This window comes from Crinia signifera, chromosome 6, assembly GCF_055691185.1.
Source record: "Crinia signifera chromosome 6, ASM5569118v1, whole genome shotgun sequence".
NCBI lineage: Eukaryota > Metazoa > Chordata > Amphibia > Anura > Myobatrachidae > Crinia > Crinia signifera.
The window spans coordinates 291,251,023-291,268,547 of NC_139222.1; the positions used below are offsets into that span (position 1 = coordinate 291,251,023).

General features: G+C 50.5%; 1 protein-coding gene across 3 annotated transcripts; it reads right to left on the reverse strand.

Moving 5' to 3' along the window:
* Positions 1-1,048: 1,048 nt before the first annotated feature.
* Positions 1,049-15,445, reverse strand: BAG3 (BAG cochaperone 3). Of its 3 annotated transcripts, XM_083149920.1 has the most exons (5): positions 14,918-15,445; positions 6,728-7,060; positions 5,011-5,316; positions 2,837-3,113; positions 1,049-2,806 (listed from the first exon to the last, which is right to left on the reverse strand). In XM_083149920.1, exons 1-5 carry the CDS (start codon positions 15,086-15,088, stop codon positions 2,196-2,198), a joined length of 1,698 nt encoding a protein of 565 aa, XP_083006046.1. In that variant the 5' UTR covers positions 15,089-15,445; the 3' UTR covers positions 1,049-2,195. The 3 variants fall into 3 exon arrangements, with proteins under 3 accessions (XP_083006046.1, XP_083006045.1, XP_083006044.1); XM_083149919.1 differs by having other exon boundaries at positions 1,050-3,110; positions 14,918-15,218; XM_083149918.1 differs by having other exon boundaries at positions 1,051-3,113; positions 14,918-15,217.
* Between the last annotated feature and the right edge of the window lie 2,080 nt (positions 15,446-17,525).

The window sequence follows — 17,525 nt, forward strand, 5'->3', positions numbered from 1 at the left end:
AACATGTTTGCACACAAACCATTTTGTCATGGTCATGTTTGTCACACATCTTTAACACACCTGTACCAAGAACTATGGGGAGTCATCACTGTTTTTGGAGGACACATATGCATTCCTACACAAATGTCACTTTTCCCCCTTGTTTGCCTACCTCACCCACTCCATGAGGAAATCATTGTTCTAATTATGGGCATAATTTAGTACATACACACAAACACCAACATGACTTTATTTAAAAGTTAATCCGATGTGGGGACACATCGATAGTGAGTAAAATGCCACATTAGAACATAATAAATATACATGTAATGAGGGTTAAAAATGTTGTTTTATTAGGGTGTTTATTAAGGTAGACAATTGAGGTAATAGAAAACAAATATTAAATAACACTTAGAATAATGAAGTAAGTGTCTTAATTATACTTCAAAGGTAATATTTGCAGGCCCATATATGTGAAGGGTATGCCTCCGTGCATGGACGTACACTTCCTCTCATGATCGGTGACACACGCTGAGTTTTCCATTGAAAAAGCCGAGAGCCATCCGTGCACTGTGGCGTACACTCAGATATACGGAAAGTGTCGGTGGGAAAACGGACGAGATCTGTCCGTAAACGGTGGAGTACGCTCAAATGAACGCCACTCCCCATTGTCTGTGTTTGTGACCGTCCGTGTGCGGCTGTTCTGTGGGCGGACTTACACTCACTGTGAGCGTACGGGAAACGTACGGTGTGACGGACCGTACATACGTTTCACCGTACCAAACAGAATAACCCCCCTAGAGTCCAGTGGCTCTACAACCCGGGATCTGCTGCTCTACACCTTGTGATGGTGGCACTACAATCCGGGAGCGGTGGCTTTACATCTCACAACTGGTGGCTCTGCACCTTCGGTGCGGTAGCTCTATAACCCAGGAGCAGCGGCGAAGAATGTGGGCAGGAATGTGCAGTACAAAACTAAACAGATAAGAAAGATCATTACATTATGCTGGAGAGATGTTACTTCGTTATCTTAATTTAATTATCTTAAGAGAAAAAAAAAACTGCAGCATTGATGGTTATATAAAATTTTTATTTTAAAATATACACAATGCTGTAGTCACACATATAAATATATAATTAACACTCTTTACAGGATTACATAAGGTGCACCAAGTTCTTAACCGCAGCTTAAACTGACCCTGGTGAGCTTACACTCTATTATTGCGTCTCAGGGATTCGGCTTTATCATGTAATAATCATCTCACAGACGATTCACTTCTTTGGAAAAAAAAAATAGGCAATTGTGTGAGAAGCAGGACAAGTCGTCTCCAGAGGTGGCGGACGGCTCACCACGTGCACAGTGCGCTCTACGACCAACACTGTACTATAGAACGGCTGCTGCTATTAGCACAAGAAAATACATTAATAAAGGCACAAGTGCAGCCCAGTGTATCCCAGTGACAGTCGCAGGGAACAGGAAAGAAAAAAGGTAAAAGCATAAACGTTTTCTACATTAGTCCTATAATTAGCGGATTGGAAAATCTCATGAAGGTCCCAGCCGAATATAATTATAGGATAAGGCCATACATAAGGTCTTGCATCCATACGGACAGATGCGGACATTGGAGTAGAGGTAAAATATCTGTTAATGGGAATATGAGAATCCAGCCGCATGGACCACAGATATAGTTGTCCGACCCAGACATTGAACAACCACATCACACAGTGCTTAAAGCTCTATTAAAGTATGCATTTATGTTGCCCATCCAAGCAGTATTGCATTTGGGCGGACCAATTTACGGGCTAAAAGTCATTGTTCAAGGTTTAATTCAACTTGTAAAGCAGGTGAAGATGGATAACTGGAGCACTGACTTCTTTAACAAGCTGAATAACTATCTGCTGGTGGTAGACACCTAATCTTCTAACAGACTGACCAACAAATCTGTCCTAGTGTCAGAGGGTTACAACCAAAAACTAAAATCAGGAAAATGCTTCTTATACTGATCCTTGCCCGTGCATTCAGTGTGTGCCCTCCTGCTGGCAGAGAGGTCAGCAGTGGATGGAAGAACCACATGCAGTTTTTTTAATTACAAAAAACAAACCCAACCAACTACGTTCAAAGTTCTGAGTGTTTATTCCCAAAGTTCAAGCAACCAATCTGTCAGAGGTGCCGGGCGTTACAATGGTTTGGAAGACTGGAACTACTACTTAAGCTTCTACAAGGTGCCTTTCTCTGGCATATTAGCATTAGACACTCCATTGCCTTTATCCACTGTGCCATCAGCCTCAATTAAATCCTGGGAAGCCGCAGCCCGATTCTCAGCAGCTTTCTGTTCCAAAGTCTCCAGAATATTCTGGACTTTTCTGACACCATCTCTCCTGGCCTGGCGTACGTCGGCACGGCCTTCAGGGTCCACGGAATCCAAAGCCAACAGCTCCTTTGTAAGATATTCCTCCAGCATCATATACTTCTTCTGGTTTTGCCTGCCCTGTAAGTTGAGAACTGCCTCTTGCAGTGCCTGCACCCTGTCCAAGATTCGTTCTACTTGCAGGACTCCAGGATGCTTCTCTTGGGGTTCGGCCACCACGGGATCCTTCAGAGGAATGGATTCCTTGGATGCAGGTTTCTCCTCCACAGGACTTGGAGCTTTAGACTCTTCCTTCTCCACTGTCTTGGGAGAACATTTACAGTCCTCACCTACAAATGATGTCTGGACTGGTACAGTTTTGGGAGAAGAGAGTTGGGCTGGTAGAGCGGTGGTAGAAGATGGCTGGTCTGGTACAGTGGTTGGAGAAGATGGCTGGGCTGGTAGAGCGATGGGAGAAGGTGGCTGGGCTGGTAGAGCGATGGGAGAAGGTGGCTGGGCTGGTAGATCTGTAGGGGAAGATGGCTGGGATTTTACAGTGATAGGGGAAGACAGCTGTACTGGTATGGTGGTGGGAGAAGAAGGATGGACTGATAGGATGGTGGGAGAAGACGGCTGGAGAGAAGATTGTTGGATTTGTACATTGGCAGAAGGTAGCTGGACTGGTACAGTGATGGGAGAAGATGGCTGGACTGGTACAGTGGTGGGAGAAGATGGCTCAGACTTCTGATGGCTACTAAATGGAGATATCCGTTGAATAGGAATCTGCTAAATACAGAATGGAAATGATAGATGAGGACTTATTATTGTCAGAAAAATAATCATCATAGAGCTGTTTATTATAAATGTTAATTATGAGAATAATGTAATAATCAACGTACAAAGACAGGGGTCAAATACAGCAAACATGAGACTAGTAGAAAGGAAAACTGAAGACTATATTGTAGAATCCCGCTGCCTCATGTCCTGTATCTAGCGTACCCTACTGGGTGACCATCTGATTGGCCTCCACATAGAAACATATAATATGACGGCAGATAGAAACCATTCCGCCCATTTAGTCTGTCACTTTTTAATCCATATTGTCACCTCAAACCTTTTTTGATCCTTCTGTCTATCCCATGCAGCTATAAAACTGCTCTGCTGTCATAGCCTGTACCACCTCTGACCGGGGGCTATCCCACGTGCCAACTATCCTTTCTAGGAGGTCATTTCTCCTCGGCGCTAAGAATTCTGGTGCGCTGGCAATGGACGCAACATGTGCTGGTGCACCAGCCACCACATAGGGCTTCTGGCGCGTCAGCGGGTACAATGAGAATGTTACCAACTGTACCAATTACATTATTACTTCTCTTTGCTGACATTTCCTCTCCCTATGCACCAAGCATCTGACTTGCCTTCTTCATTGCTTTGTTATATTGCCTACCTGCCTTTAGGACACCTGTAATTTTGACTCCTAGATCCCTCTCTTCCTCAGTAGTTCCCAATATAGCACCATAAATATTATATTTAGCCTTGGGATTTTTGAGATCCAAGTGCATGATTTTGTATTTTCTGTCATTAAGCTGTAATTGCCCGTTCCTGACCATTGCTCTATGTACAGCCATTTGTGTGACCCCTCCTGGTGTGTCTACCCTGCTGCATACTACATTCATCTACAATAAGGCATACTTTGCCTTCTATACCATTTGCAGTGTAACCAATAAATATATTAAAAAGCACTGGTCCAAGGGTCTAATTCAGACCTGATCAGAGGCCTAACTTGTTCTCAAAATGGTCAAAACCATGCTGCACTGCAGGTGGGGCAGATGTAACATGTGCAGAGAGAGTTAGATTTGGGCAGTTGTATTCTTTCTGTGCAGGGTAAATATTGGTTGCATTATTCTTACTCTGAAATTTAGATTTCAGTTTGAACATACCTCACCCTAATCTAACACCCCCCTGCAGTGCATCAATTTCCCAATGTGAGGCTCACTGGTCAGTAGTTGTTTGCTTCTTCCTTGCTTCCTCTTTTGTGCAGTGGTACAACATTCACTCTTTTCAAGTTCGATGGGATTACTCCTGTAGCTAGTGACTGGTTGAATAATTATGTTAATGGTGCTATCAGCATCTCTTTAAGCTCTTTTAGTATCTTTGATATACTGTATCCCATCTGGCCCCATTGATTTATCCACTTTTAGTTTTGATAGTTATGTTAGGAACTTCTCTGTAAATGTGCGGATTTCATTTTTGTGATCATCCCTGCAAATGACCTCCGGGCCGATTCCCGTTCGTAGTGAATACGGAGCGATAATAATTGTAAAGATGATCATCTATTACATTGTCTCCATCAACAAGACTCCCAGGGGTAAATTTACTAAAATAGGAGTTCTATTGACGATGGGATGTTGCCCATAGCAACCAATCAGATTCCATCTATTATTTTCTAGATGGTGCTAAATACAGAAGAATCCGATTGGTTGCTATGGACAACGTCCCATCTTCAATAGATCTCCCATCTTTGTCAATTCTGCCTTTTATTTTTTTCCTATCGTTATTAGGATCATGTCGACTGTACATGAGTGTCGACATGCTGAATATCGACTTACATTACATACAGAACCTTACAGTTCACTACAGCCCGTATATAAGATATAGAACGCCAATAGAAGGCCAGCCATGTTACCTGGCCTCTCGCCGGAGACGTCACTCTGGGCGGTGAGCTCTCCCGGCTGGTGGACTTTGCTGTCGGCGTTTGCCTGCAGTCCTGTTCATCCTGGACTCTGTGGTACACTGGCTGGTGCGGATGGTATTCAGACTGTGGGTAAACGGTCTTCTGTGTCTGCTGGACATTCTGCGGTGACTGCCGGGGGATGTTCTGCTCGTGGACCACTTTTATAGGAATATAGCCACGCGGTATGCTGGGTCTCCCGGAACCCTGCCTGCCAGGAGACTGCGACAGGCCGCTGAAGTCAGAGACTGATGGAGGTGGCTGCAATGGAAGCACAGAGGCGGGTTACACGGGATAGGATTCAGCAGGACCTGCATATGGGCCTAGTGATAGGAGTCTCAGCACAAGCATTATAGGGGAACACAAGGAAGAATGGGTTTAAGGGGTGCGGATTAGGTTGTGACAGGTCATAGGGCACTACAAACAATCTCAGCTCATTTGATGAAGGTAAAAGAGGAAAACCAAATCATCTAGTGATCTGATACACCATGCCATACTGCTGTAGCAGCCTACCACCCTAGCGGAATGAGCATATGTTACATCTGCCCCCCTGCAGCGCAGCATGTTGTTACTCGGGTGCTCCATTACTGCCTGCTTCTGCATGTAGCCCACATATGCTGGGCAGCTTCATATTAACACCAAGGACTCATGCCCAGAGAAACAGACACTTTGTCCCAGTTTGGATCACAGGAAGAAAGGCATGCCAGCTTGTTACCAGTATGGGGTAGGTAATAGCGAGTGCATGGTGTGCCACTACTGTAGGCGTGGTCAGAGAAGAAATGACATGCAACTACTAAAGGAGAGGACACGGATGTATAATGCAGTCATTTACTGAGGACCTTCTTTACCCCAAGGTAGATTTCCCGGCCAGCATTGGGCCATTAGATCAAGGGCATGGCAAGAATACCTACATTCACCGGGCCCTGCAACAGACTCGGGCCCTACTGTGGGGTATACCACTGACTAGGACCCTACTATGTGGCATACAATGCACTAGAACCCTACTATGGGGCATACAATGGACTAAGACCCTACTATGGGGCATACAATGGACTAGGACCCTACTATGGGGCATACAATGAACTAGGACCCTACTATGGGGCATACAATGGACTAGGACCCTACTATGGGGCATACAATGGACTAGGACCCTACTATGGGGCATACAATGAACTAGGACCCTACTATGGGGCATACAATGGACTAGGACCCTACTATGGGGCATACAATGGACTAGGACCCTACTATGGGGCATACAATGAACTAGGACCCTACTATGGGGCATACAATGGACTAGGACCCTACTATGGGGCATACAATGGACTAGGACCCTACTATGGGGCATACAATGGACTAGGACCCTACCATGGGGCATACAATGGACTAGGAACCTACCATGGGGCATACAACGGACTAGGACCCTACCATGGGGCATACAATGGACTAGGACCCTACCATGCGGCATACAATGGACTAGGACCCTACCATGGGGCATACAATGGACTAGGACCCTACCATGCGGCATACAATGGACTAGGACCCTACTATGTGGCATACAATGGACTAGGACCCTACCATGGGGCATACAATGGACTAGGACCCTACCATGGGGCATACAATGGACTAGGACCCTACTATGCAGTAATAGATCACTGTGTCTCAGTATAATTACCGATGGTCCAGGTGTGGATCCTCGTGATGTAATGGACCCAGCGAGCTGACCGCTCTGTTTGTCAGTTGGAGGAGATTCTGATCGATTCCAAGCAGGAGACTGTGGGCGATTGAACCCCAGCAGCGGAGACTGAGGCCGCTTCTGCAGGGTGGGCTCGCATTTTACTCTGTGCATTCCGGGCTGATGTAGATGGTAGTATGGATGCTGCTGTCTGTTTTCCAAACCATCGTGCAGCACTGGAATGGGGATATAACCTGCCCGAAGCTGGGGGTAGTAGAGGTTAGCTGGCTTCTGACTCTCCTGGGATGGGCCATTAGCCAACGTCTGGTTCATCTACACCGAGACAAAACAAAGACAAATATATTATACAGGTGCAGCTGCTATGGGGCCCAGAGCTGAGAGGGGCCACCTTCCCTGTCACAGTTACATGTGTTATATACAGGGGTGTAACTACCATAGGTGCAGGGGGTGCAGCTGCTATGGGGCCCAGAGCTGAGAGGGGCCACCTTCCCTGTCACAGTTACATGTGTTATATACAGGGGTGCAACTACCATAGGTGCAGGGAGTGCAGCTGCTATGGTGACCAGAGCTAAGAGGGGCCACCTTCCCTGTCACAGTTACATGTGTTATATACAAGGGTGTAGCTACCATAGGTGCAGGGAGTGCAGCTGTTATGGGGCCCAGACCTGAGAGGGGCCACCTTCCCTGTCACAGTTACATGTGTTATATAAAGGGGTGTAGCTACCATAGGTGCAGCTGCTATGGGGCCCAGACCTGAGAGGGGCCACCTTCCCTGTCACAGTTACATGTGTTATATAAAGGGGTGTAGCTACCATAGGTGCAGGGGGTGCAGCTGCTATGGGGACCAGAGCTGAGAGGGGCCACCTTCCCTGTCACAGTGACATGTGTTATATAAAGGGGTGTAGCTACCATAGGTGCAGCTGCTATGGGGCCCAGAGCTGAGAGGGGCCACCTCCCCTGTCACAGTTATATACAGGGTGTAGCGACCATAGGTGCAGGGGATGCAGCTGCTATGGGGACCAGAGCTGAGAGGGGCCACCTTCCCTGTCACAGTACCATGTGTTATATACAGGGGTGTAGCTACCATAGGTGCAGGGGATGCAGCTGCTATGGGGCCCAGAGCTGAGAGGGGCCACGTTCCCTGTCACAGTTACATGTGTTATATACAGGGATGTAGATACCATAGGTGCAGAGGGTGCAGCTGCTCTGGGGCCCAGAGCTGAGAGGGGCCACCTTCCATGTCACAGTTACATGTGTTATATACAGGGGTGTAGCTACCATAGGTGCAGGGGGTGCAGCTGCTATGGGGCCCAGAGCTGAGAGGGGCCACCTTCCCTGTCACAGTTACATGTGTTATATACAGAGTATAACTACCATAGGTGCAGGGGGTGCAGCTGCTATGGGGCCAGAGCTGAGAGGGGCCACCTTCCCTGTCACAGTTACATGTGTTATATACAGAGTATAACTACTATAGGTGCAGGGGGTGCAGCTGCTATGGGCCCAGAGCTGAGAGGGGCCACCTTCCCTGTCACAGTTACATGTGTTATATACAGGGTGTAACTACCATAGGTGCAGGGGGTGCAGCTGCTATGGGCCCAGAGCTGAGAGGGGCCACCTTCCCTGTCACAGTTACATGTGTCATATACAGGGGTGTAGCTACCATAGGTGCAGGGAGTGCAGCTGCTATGGGGCCCAGAGCTGAGAGGGGCCACCTGCCCTGTCACAGTTACATGTAAGGAACCACTATGGGGTATAACTTGCTGAGGAGAGGGGTCTCTCTAGAAGCATTGGGACAGGGACCAAAAAGTTCTGGTCCTGCCCCTTTGCCTCATCAGCGGAGGATGGGCTATATGTTCATTACGGGGTTATTGGGGCCACATGACATAAAGCAGGCAGAATACATCACAATAATTCTGGGTTACATCCTTAAATTGTTCTTAAACTACAAAGTACAATGGCGAGATTAGAACAAATACATGTATACATTAGATATATCCTGGTCCAATGCTTGGACGCACAGCGCAGGGCGAGGACGGTGCCTCACGGCCCTGGTGCAGTAGCTTATCTCATATCATAGACGTGAGCACTGAGAACCTCGCCCACGTCTCAGCCAATACCCAGGGTTCTCCTTACACTTCATTATAGATAAACGTACAATGTGAGTCACTGCACACAGGTAATGTGCAGACGGCACCGGAACATTCCCCGCATAGGCGGTCGCCGGAGCCCTTTATACCCCACCACAGCCTTTTATTGTTACACTGAAATATCCTGGAAAAGCCGTAGCCGACATGTTCCAGCTGTCATGGAAAGGGCATAAAAATAGCCAGTGAAACCCATTCACAAGAAGGCGGCCCATTAGGGTGAAAGGGACAAAGGCCGGAGGTGAGAGGTCAGGGATCAGAAGGTGACTAAGGGAATGCAATCCCGCAGCCGTCACTGTATGATATTATCCCACTGACCTCATCTACTGACTCTTCATACTAGTGTAATGTTCCTGACTAATCCGATGCTCAGCTATCATACACACTAACAGCGCCAGTCACCGCACTATCCGGGCCTGCGGTACAGGAGGCGCTCAGCTATCATACACACTAACAGCACCTGTCACCGCACTATCCGGGCCTGCGGTACAGGAGGCGCTCAGCTATCATACACACTAACAGCACCTGTCACCGCACTATCCGGGCCTGCGGTACAGGAGGCGCTCAGCTATCATACACACTAACAGCTCCAGTCACCGCACTATCCGGGCCTGCGGTACAGGAGGCGCTCAGCTATCATACACACTAACAGCGCCAGTCACTGCACTATCCGGGCCTGCGGTACAGGAAGCGCTCAGCTATCATACACACTAACAGCTCCAGTCACTGCACTATCCAGGCCTGCGGTACAGGAGGCGCTCAGCTATCATACACACTAACAGCACCTGTCACCGCACTATCCGGGCCTGCGGTACAGGAGGCGCTCAGCTATCATACACACTAACAGCGCCAGTCACTGCACTATCCGGGCCTGCGGTACAGGAGGCGCTCAGCTATCATACACACTAACAGCGCCAGTCACCGCACTATCCGGGCCTGCGGTACAGGAAACGCTCAGCTATCATACACACTAACAGCTCCAGTCACCGCACTATCCAGGCCTGCGGTACAGGAGGCGCTCAGCTATCATACACACTAACAGCGCCAGTCACCGCACTATCCGGGCCTGCGGTACAGGAGGCGCTCAGCTATCATACACACTAACAGCTCCAGTCACTGCACTATCCGGGCCTACGGTACAGGAGGCGCTCAGCTATCATACACACTAACAGCGCCAGTCACTGCACTATCCGGGCCTGCGGTACAGGAGGCGCTCAGCTATCATACACACTAACAGCTCCAGTCACTGCACTATCCGGGCCTGCGGTACAGGAGGCGCTCAGCTATCATACACACTAACAGCGCCAGTCACTGCACTATCCGGGCCTGCGGTACAGGAGGCGCTCAGCTATCATACACACTAACAGCGCCAGTCACTGCACTATCCAGGCCTGCGGTACAGGAGGCGCTCAGCTATCATACACACTAACAGCACCTGTCACCGCACTATCCGGGCCTGCGGTACAGGAGGCGCTCAGCTATCATACACACTAACAGCACCTGTCACCGCACTATCCGGGCCTGCGGTACAGGAGGCGCTCAGCTATCATACACACTAACAGCTCCAGTCACCGCACTATCCGGGCCTGCGGTACAGGAGGCGCTCAGCTATCATACACACTAACAGCGCCAGTCACTGCACTATCCGGGCCTGCGGTACAGGAGGCGCTCAGCTATCATACACACTAACAGCGCCAGTCACTGCACTATCCGGGCCTGCGGTACAGGAAACGCTCAGCTATCATACACACTAACAGCTCCAGTCACTGCACTATCCAGGCCTGCGGTACAGGAGGCGCTCAGCTATCATACACACTAACAGCGCCAGTCACCGCACTATCCGGGCCTGCGGTACAGGAGGCGCTCAGCTATCATACACACTAACAGCTCCAGTCACTGCACTATCCGGGCCTACGGTACAGGAGGCGCTCAGCTATCATACACACTAACAGCGCCAGTCACTGCACTATCCGGGCCTGCGGTACAGGAGGCGCTCAGCTATCATACACACTAACAGCTCCAGTCACTGCACTATCCGGGCCTGCGGTACAGGAGGCGCTCAGCTATCATACACACTAACAGCGCCAGTCACTGCACTATCCAGGCCTGCGGTACAGGAGGCGCTCAGCTATCATACACACTAACAGCGCCAGTCACTGCACTATCCAGGCCTGCGGTACAGGAGGCGCTCAGCTATCATACACACTAACAGCACCTGTCACCGCACTATCCGGGCCTGCGGTACAGGAGGCGCTCAGCTATCATACACACTAACAGCTCCAGTCACCGCACTATCCGGGCCTGCGGTACAGGAGGCGCTCAGCTATCATACACACTAACAGCGCCAGTCACTGCACTATCCGGGCCTGCGGTACAGGAGGCGCTCAGCTATCATACACACTAACAGCGCCAGTCACTGCACTATCCGGGCCTGCGGTACAGGAGGCGCTCAGCTATCATACACACTAACAGCTCCAGTCACCGCACTATCCGGGCCTGCGGTACAGGAGGCGCTCAGCTATCATACACACTAACAGCGCCATTCACCGCACTATCCAGGCCTGCGGTACAGGAGGCGCTCCGCATGGGGCCCGCGGCACAGGAGGCGCTCCGCACGGGGCTCGCGGCACAGGAGGCGCTCCGCACGGGGCTCGCGGCACAGGAGGCGCTCCGCACGGGGCCCGCGGCACAGGAGGCGCTCCGCACGGGGCCCGCGGCACAGGAGGCGCTCCGCACGGGGCTCGCGGCACAGGAGGCGCTCCGCACGGGGCCCGCGGCACAGGAGGCGCTCCGCACGGGGCCCGCGGCACAGGAGGCGCTCCGCACGGGGCCCGCGGCACAGGAGGGACTACACAAAATCCGTACTGTGACACACCTGTCCATAGAACATGTAATATACCCGCAGCAACGTCACTGCCCCGCGCTGTATGTGCTACATGGCAAGGACATGACAATGCACACATGTACGGTTAACCCTTTCACTGCCTTGGCCTGTACCGGGCTGTGTGACGGAACCTGGGAGGGACATGTAGGAGTCTCCCAGATCCCTGCTAACCCTGGAACATGCGACAGCTGAGGCCTGACAGCTAAGTGACAGCTGCTGGGCCCTGTGTACAGATCACAGATTCCCCACCTTAAAGGTCACAATAAGGGAGACGTTCCCACACGTGCGTCACCGAGGCTGCGCTTATCTCAGGGATTTGGGGACGGAGAGAGGAAACGTTGTATTCCTGTGACTTGGGATGAGTGCTGCTGCAGGGCGTGCCAGCACAATGTATACAGCTCCGCAGTGCACGCCGGGAGGAGACCTGTCCCTGCTTCATGTCTGGGATATAGGTGGAATATTCCACACTCCAGCAGGGTTATAAATAGACGGCTCAGCCGGGAACATCTCCTGGATGAATCACAACTCCCATATGTCATCCCCTTAGCTGTGACAGGCAGAAAAACTAGGATGTCACCCAGGAAGAGTCCACAACTATATACTCCATTGTGTGATGTATGGGTTATTATCTAATGCTGCAATACATTCTGCTACCGGAACATTACTGTACCCCTCCCCCCCCCCACACATTACTGGCCGGTGAGCCACACATGCACCCGCACGGTCACACAGAACCTTCCAGCACATTTGTCCTATCTTAGTAGGAGCAGCCATGCTGAATGCTAATGTATAATGCACATCATCTACATGCGCAGCACCACCTAGTGACAGGAGAGGGGACTGTTGTCCTTACTAATGAGAAGTTACTCTAGTATGAACAATATTACTACTCTTCCAATATATTCCATTGAGCTTTACAGGCAGTACCTCCCTCACCAGTGACAGCTCCAATCCTCCTATATCATATATACTATAGCTCTCTGATCTGTGACCGCTCCAATCATCTAACATCATATATATAGTATATCGCTGATCTGTGACAGCTCCAATCATGTAACATGATATATATATATAGTATATCGCTGATCTGTGACAGCTCCAAACCTCCAACATCATATATAGTATATCTCTCTGATCTGTGACAGCTCCAATCCTCCAACATCCTGTATAGTATATCTCTGACCTGTGACAGCTCCAATCCTCCAACATCATATATAGTATATCTCTCTGATCTGTGACAGCTCCAATCCTCCTACATCACATATAGCATATCTCTCTGATCTGTGACAGCTCCAATCCTCCTACATCACATATAGCATATCTCTGATCTGTGACAGCTCCAATCCTCCAACATCATATATAGTATATCTCTCTGATCTGTGACAGCTCCAATCCTCCTACATCACATATAGCATATCTCTGATCTGTGACAGCTCCAAACCTCCAACATCATATATAGTATATCTCTGATCTGTGACAGCTCCAAACCTCCAACATCATATATAGTATATCTCTCTGATCTGTGACAGCTCCAATCCTCCAACATCATATATAGTATATCTCTCTGATCTGTGACAGCTCCAATCCTCCAACATCCTGTATAGTATATCTCTGACCTGTGACAGCTCCAATCCTCCAACATCATATATAGTATATCTCTCTGATCTGTGACAGCTCCAATCCTCCTACATCACATATAGCATATCTCTGATCTGTGACAGCTCCAAACCTCCAACATCCTGTATAGTATATCGCTGATCTGTGACAGCTCCAAACCTCCAACATCATATATAGTATATCTCTCTGATCTGTGACAGCTCCAATCCTCCAACATCCTGTATAGTATATCTCTGACCTGTGACAGCTCCAATACTCCAACATCATATATAGTATATCTCTCTGATCTGTGACAGCTCCAATCCTCCAACATCATATATAGTATATCTCTGATCTGTGACAGCTCCAATCATCCTATATCATATATAGTATATCTCTCTGACCAGTGACAGCTGCAATCCTCCAACATCATATATAGTATATCTCTCTGATCTGTGACAGCTCAAATCCTCCTATATCATACATAGTATATCTCTCTGATCTGTGACAGCTCCAATTCTCCTATATCATATATAGTATATCTCTCTGATCTGTGACAGCTCCAATCCTCCAACATCATATATAGTACATCTCTCTGATCTGTGACAGCTCCAATCCTCCAACATGATATATAGTACATCTCTCTGATCGGTGACAGCTCCAATCATGTAACATCATATATAGTATATCTATGATCTGTGACAGCTCCAATCCTCCTATATCATACACAGTACATTTCTCTGATCTGTGACAGCTCCAATCCTCCTACATCATATATAGTATATCTCTCTGATCTGTGACAGCGCCAATCCTCCTACATCATATATAGTATATCTCTCTGATCTGTGACAGCTCCAATCCTCCAACATCCTGTATAGTATATCTCTGACCTGTGACAGCTCCAATCCTCCTACATCATATAGAGTATATCTCTCTGATCTGTGACAGCTCCAATCCTCCAACATCATATATAGTATATCTCTCTGATCTGTGACAGCTCCAATCCTCCAACATCATATATAGTATATCTCTCTGATCTGTGACAGCTCCAATCCTCCAACATCATATATAGTATATCTCTCTGATCTGTGACAGCTCCAATCCTCCAACATCATATATAGTATATCTCTCTGATCTGTGACAGCTCCAATCCTCCTATATCATACATAGTATATCTCTCTGATCTGTGACAGCTCCAATCCTCCAACATCATATATAGTATATCTCTCTGATCTGTAACCGCTCCAATCCTCCAACATCATATATAGTATATCTCTCTGATCTGTGACAGCTCCAATCCTCCTACATCCTTTATAGTATATTTATCTGACCTGTGACAGCTCCAGTCCCACCTATATGATCTATCTCTGACCTGTGACAGCTCCAGTCCCCCCAATATTATATATATCTGACCTGTGACAGCTCCAGTCCCCCCTATATTATATATATCTGACCTGTGACAACTACATTATGGATCTGACCTGTGACCCCCTTATATTATAGATCTGTGGTGACCCATACAGGGTGCATGCCATGGTATCCCACCTTGTCCTGCGCCCGCGGGTCACTCCAGGTGGTGGTCCTGTCGTTGTGGTTGACGAAGAAGGGCCAGCCGGTTTGCGGGTCCAGTTTGATCTCCCAGCCTGGGGGCAGGGGGTCGCTGCTGCCGGACACGGTGGTCTTCATGCTGCTCCTGGGGACGGGGTGATGAGCCATGGTAAGCCCGCAGCCCTCTCCGGCACCTTATCTACCGCCCCAGGGTGACGCCAGCTCCAGCTGCCCTGTATGGGTGTAGGGGAAGGTGTCGGGACTCTGGCTGGGGCGGGACTATGCCCTGTATGGGTGTAGGGGGAGGTGTCGGGGCTCCGCCCTATGGGTGTAGGGGGAGGTGTCGGGACTCTGGCTGGGGCGAGGCTGTGCCCTGTATAGTTGTAGGGGGAGGTGTCGGGGCCCCGCCCTGTATGGGTGTAGGGGGAGGTGTCGGGACTCTGGCTGGGGCGGGGCTCCGCCCTGTATGGGTGTAGAGGGAGGTGTCGGGACTCTGGCTGGGGCGGGGCTCCGCCCTGTATGGGTGTAGGGGGAGGTGTCGGGGCCCCGCCCTATGGGTGTAAGTGCCAGAGTCTCCGGGTAACTGCTGGAAAGTTCTCAGGACTTGGCTGCGGCTGCTGCTCCCTGACTCATCACTTATTATCCCTGAGACTCCTCATTAATGACTCTGCCAGGGCTGTATTACAGGGACTGAAGCTGTACTGTCATTGTACAACCCCCACCATCCTGCTCCCAGTCATCTGCCCCAGTGCTCCCAGTTATCACCCCCACCACCCTGCTCCCAGTTATCACCCCCACCATCCTGCTCCCAGTTATCTGCCCCACCATCCTGCTCCCAGTTATCTGCCCCACCACCCTGCTCCCAGTCATCTGCCCCACCACCCTGCTCCCAGTTATAACCCCCACCATCCTGCTCCCAGTTATCACCCCCACCATCCTGCTCCCAGTTATCACCCCCACCATCCTGCTCCCAATTATCACCCCCACCATCCTACTCCCAGTTATCACCCCCACCACCCTCCTCTCAGTTATCACCCCCATCATCCTGCTCCCAGTTATCTTCCCCACCATCCTGCTCCCAGTCATCACCCCACCATCCTGCTCCCAGTCATCTGCCCCACCATCCTGCTCCCAGTCATCTGCCCCACCACCCTGCTCCCAGTTATCACCCCCACCACCCTGCTCCCAGTTATCTGCCCCACCATCCTGCTCCCAGTCATCTGCCCCACCATCCTGCTCCCAGTCATCTGCCCCACCATCCTGCTCCCAGTCATCTGCCCCACCACCCTGCTCCCAGTTATCACCCCCACCACCCTGCTCCCAGTTATCTGCCCCACCATCCTGCTCCCAGTTATCACCCCCACCATCCTGCTCCCAGTCATCTGCCCCACCACCCTGCTCCCAGTCATCTGCCCCACCACCCTGCTCCCAGTTATCTGCCCCACTACCCTGCTTCCAGTTATCACCCCCACCATCCTGCTCCCAGTTATCACCCCCACCATCCTGCTCCCAGTCATCTGCCCCACCACCCTGCTCCCAGTTATCACCCCCACCATCCTGCTCCCAGTCATCTGCCCCACCACCCTGCTCCCAGTTATCTGCCCCACCATCCTGCTCCCAGTTATCTGCCCCACCACCCTGCTCCCAGTTATCATCCCACCATCCTGCTCCCAGTCATCTGCCCCACCATCCTGCTCCCAGTTATCACCCCCACCATCCTGCTCCCAGTTATCACCCCCACCACCCTGCTCCCAGTTATCTGCCCCACCACCCTGCTCCATCATCACCCCCAACATCCTGCTCCCAGTTATCTGCCCCACCACCCTGCTCCCAGTCATCACCCCCACCATCCTGCTCCCAGTTATCACCCCCACCATCCTGCTCCCAGTTATCACCCCCACCATCCTGCTCCCAGTTATCTGCCCCACCACCCTGCTCCCAGTTATCACCTCCACCACCCTGCTCCCAGTTATCACCCCCACCATCCTGCTCTCAGTTATCACCCCCACCATCCTGCTCTCAGTTATCACCCCCACCATCCTGCGACCAGTTATCTGCCCCACCACCCTGCGCACAGTTATCACCCCCACCACCCTGCTCCCAGTTATCTGCCCCACCACCCGGCTCCCAGTTATCACCCCCACCACCCTGCTCCCAGTTCTCACTCCCACCATCCTGCTCCCAGTTATCTTCCCCACCATCCTGCTCCCAGTTATCTTCCCCACCATCCTGCTCCCAGTTATCTGCCCCACCATCCTGCTCCCAGTTATCTGCCCCACCATCCTGCTCCCAGTTATCTGCCCCACCATCCTGCTCCCAGTCATCACCCCCACCATCCTGCTCCCAGTTATCTGCCCCACCACCCTGCTCCCAGTCATCTGCCCCACCATCCTGCTCCCAGTTATCTGCCCCACCACCCTGCTCCCAGTTCACACACCCACCATCCTGCTCCCAGTCATCACCCCCACCACCCTGCTCCCAGTTATCACCCCACCATCCTGCTCCCAATTATCTGCCCCACCACCCTGCTCCCAGTTATCACCCCCACCATCCTGCTCCCAGTCATCACCCCCACCATCCTGCTCCCAGTCATCACCCCCACCAC

Coding starts and splice junctions, on each gene's coding strand:
- BAG3 (XM_083149918.1), bottom strand. CDS start 15,088: ATGGCTCATCACCCCGTCCCCAGGAGCAGCATGAAGACCACCGTGTCC. Junction 5,317..6,727: donor GATCCACACCTGGACCATCG/GTAATTATACTG, acceptor CTTCCATTGCAG/CCACCTCCATCAGTCTCTGA. Junction 3,114..5,010: donor CGTCTCCGGCGAGAGGCCAG/GTAACATGGCTG, acceptor TTCTGTATTTAG/CAGATTCCTATTCAACGGAT.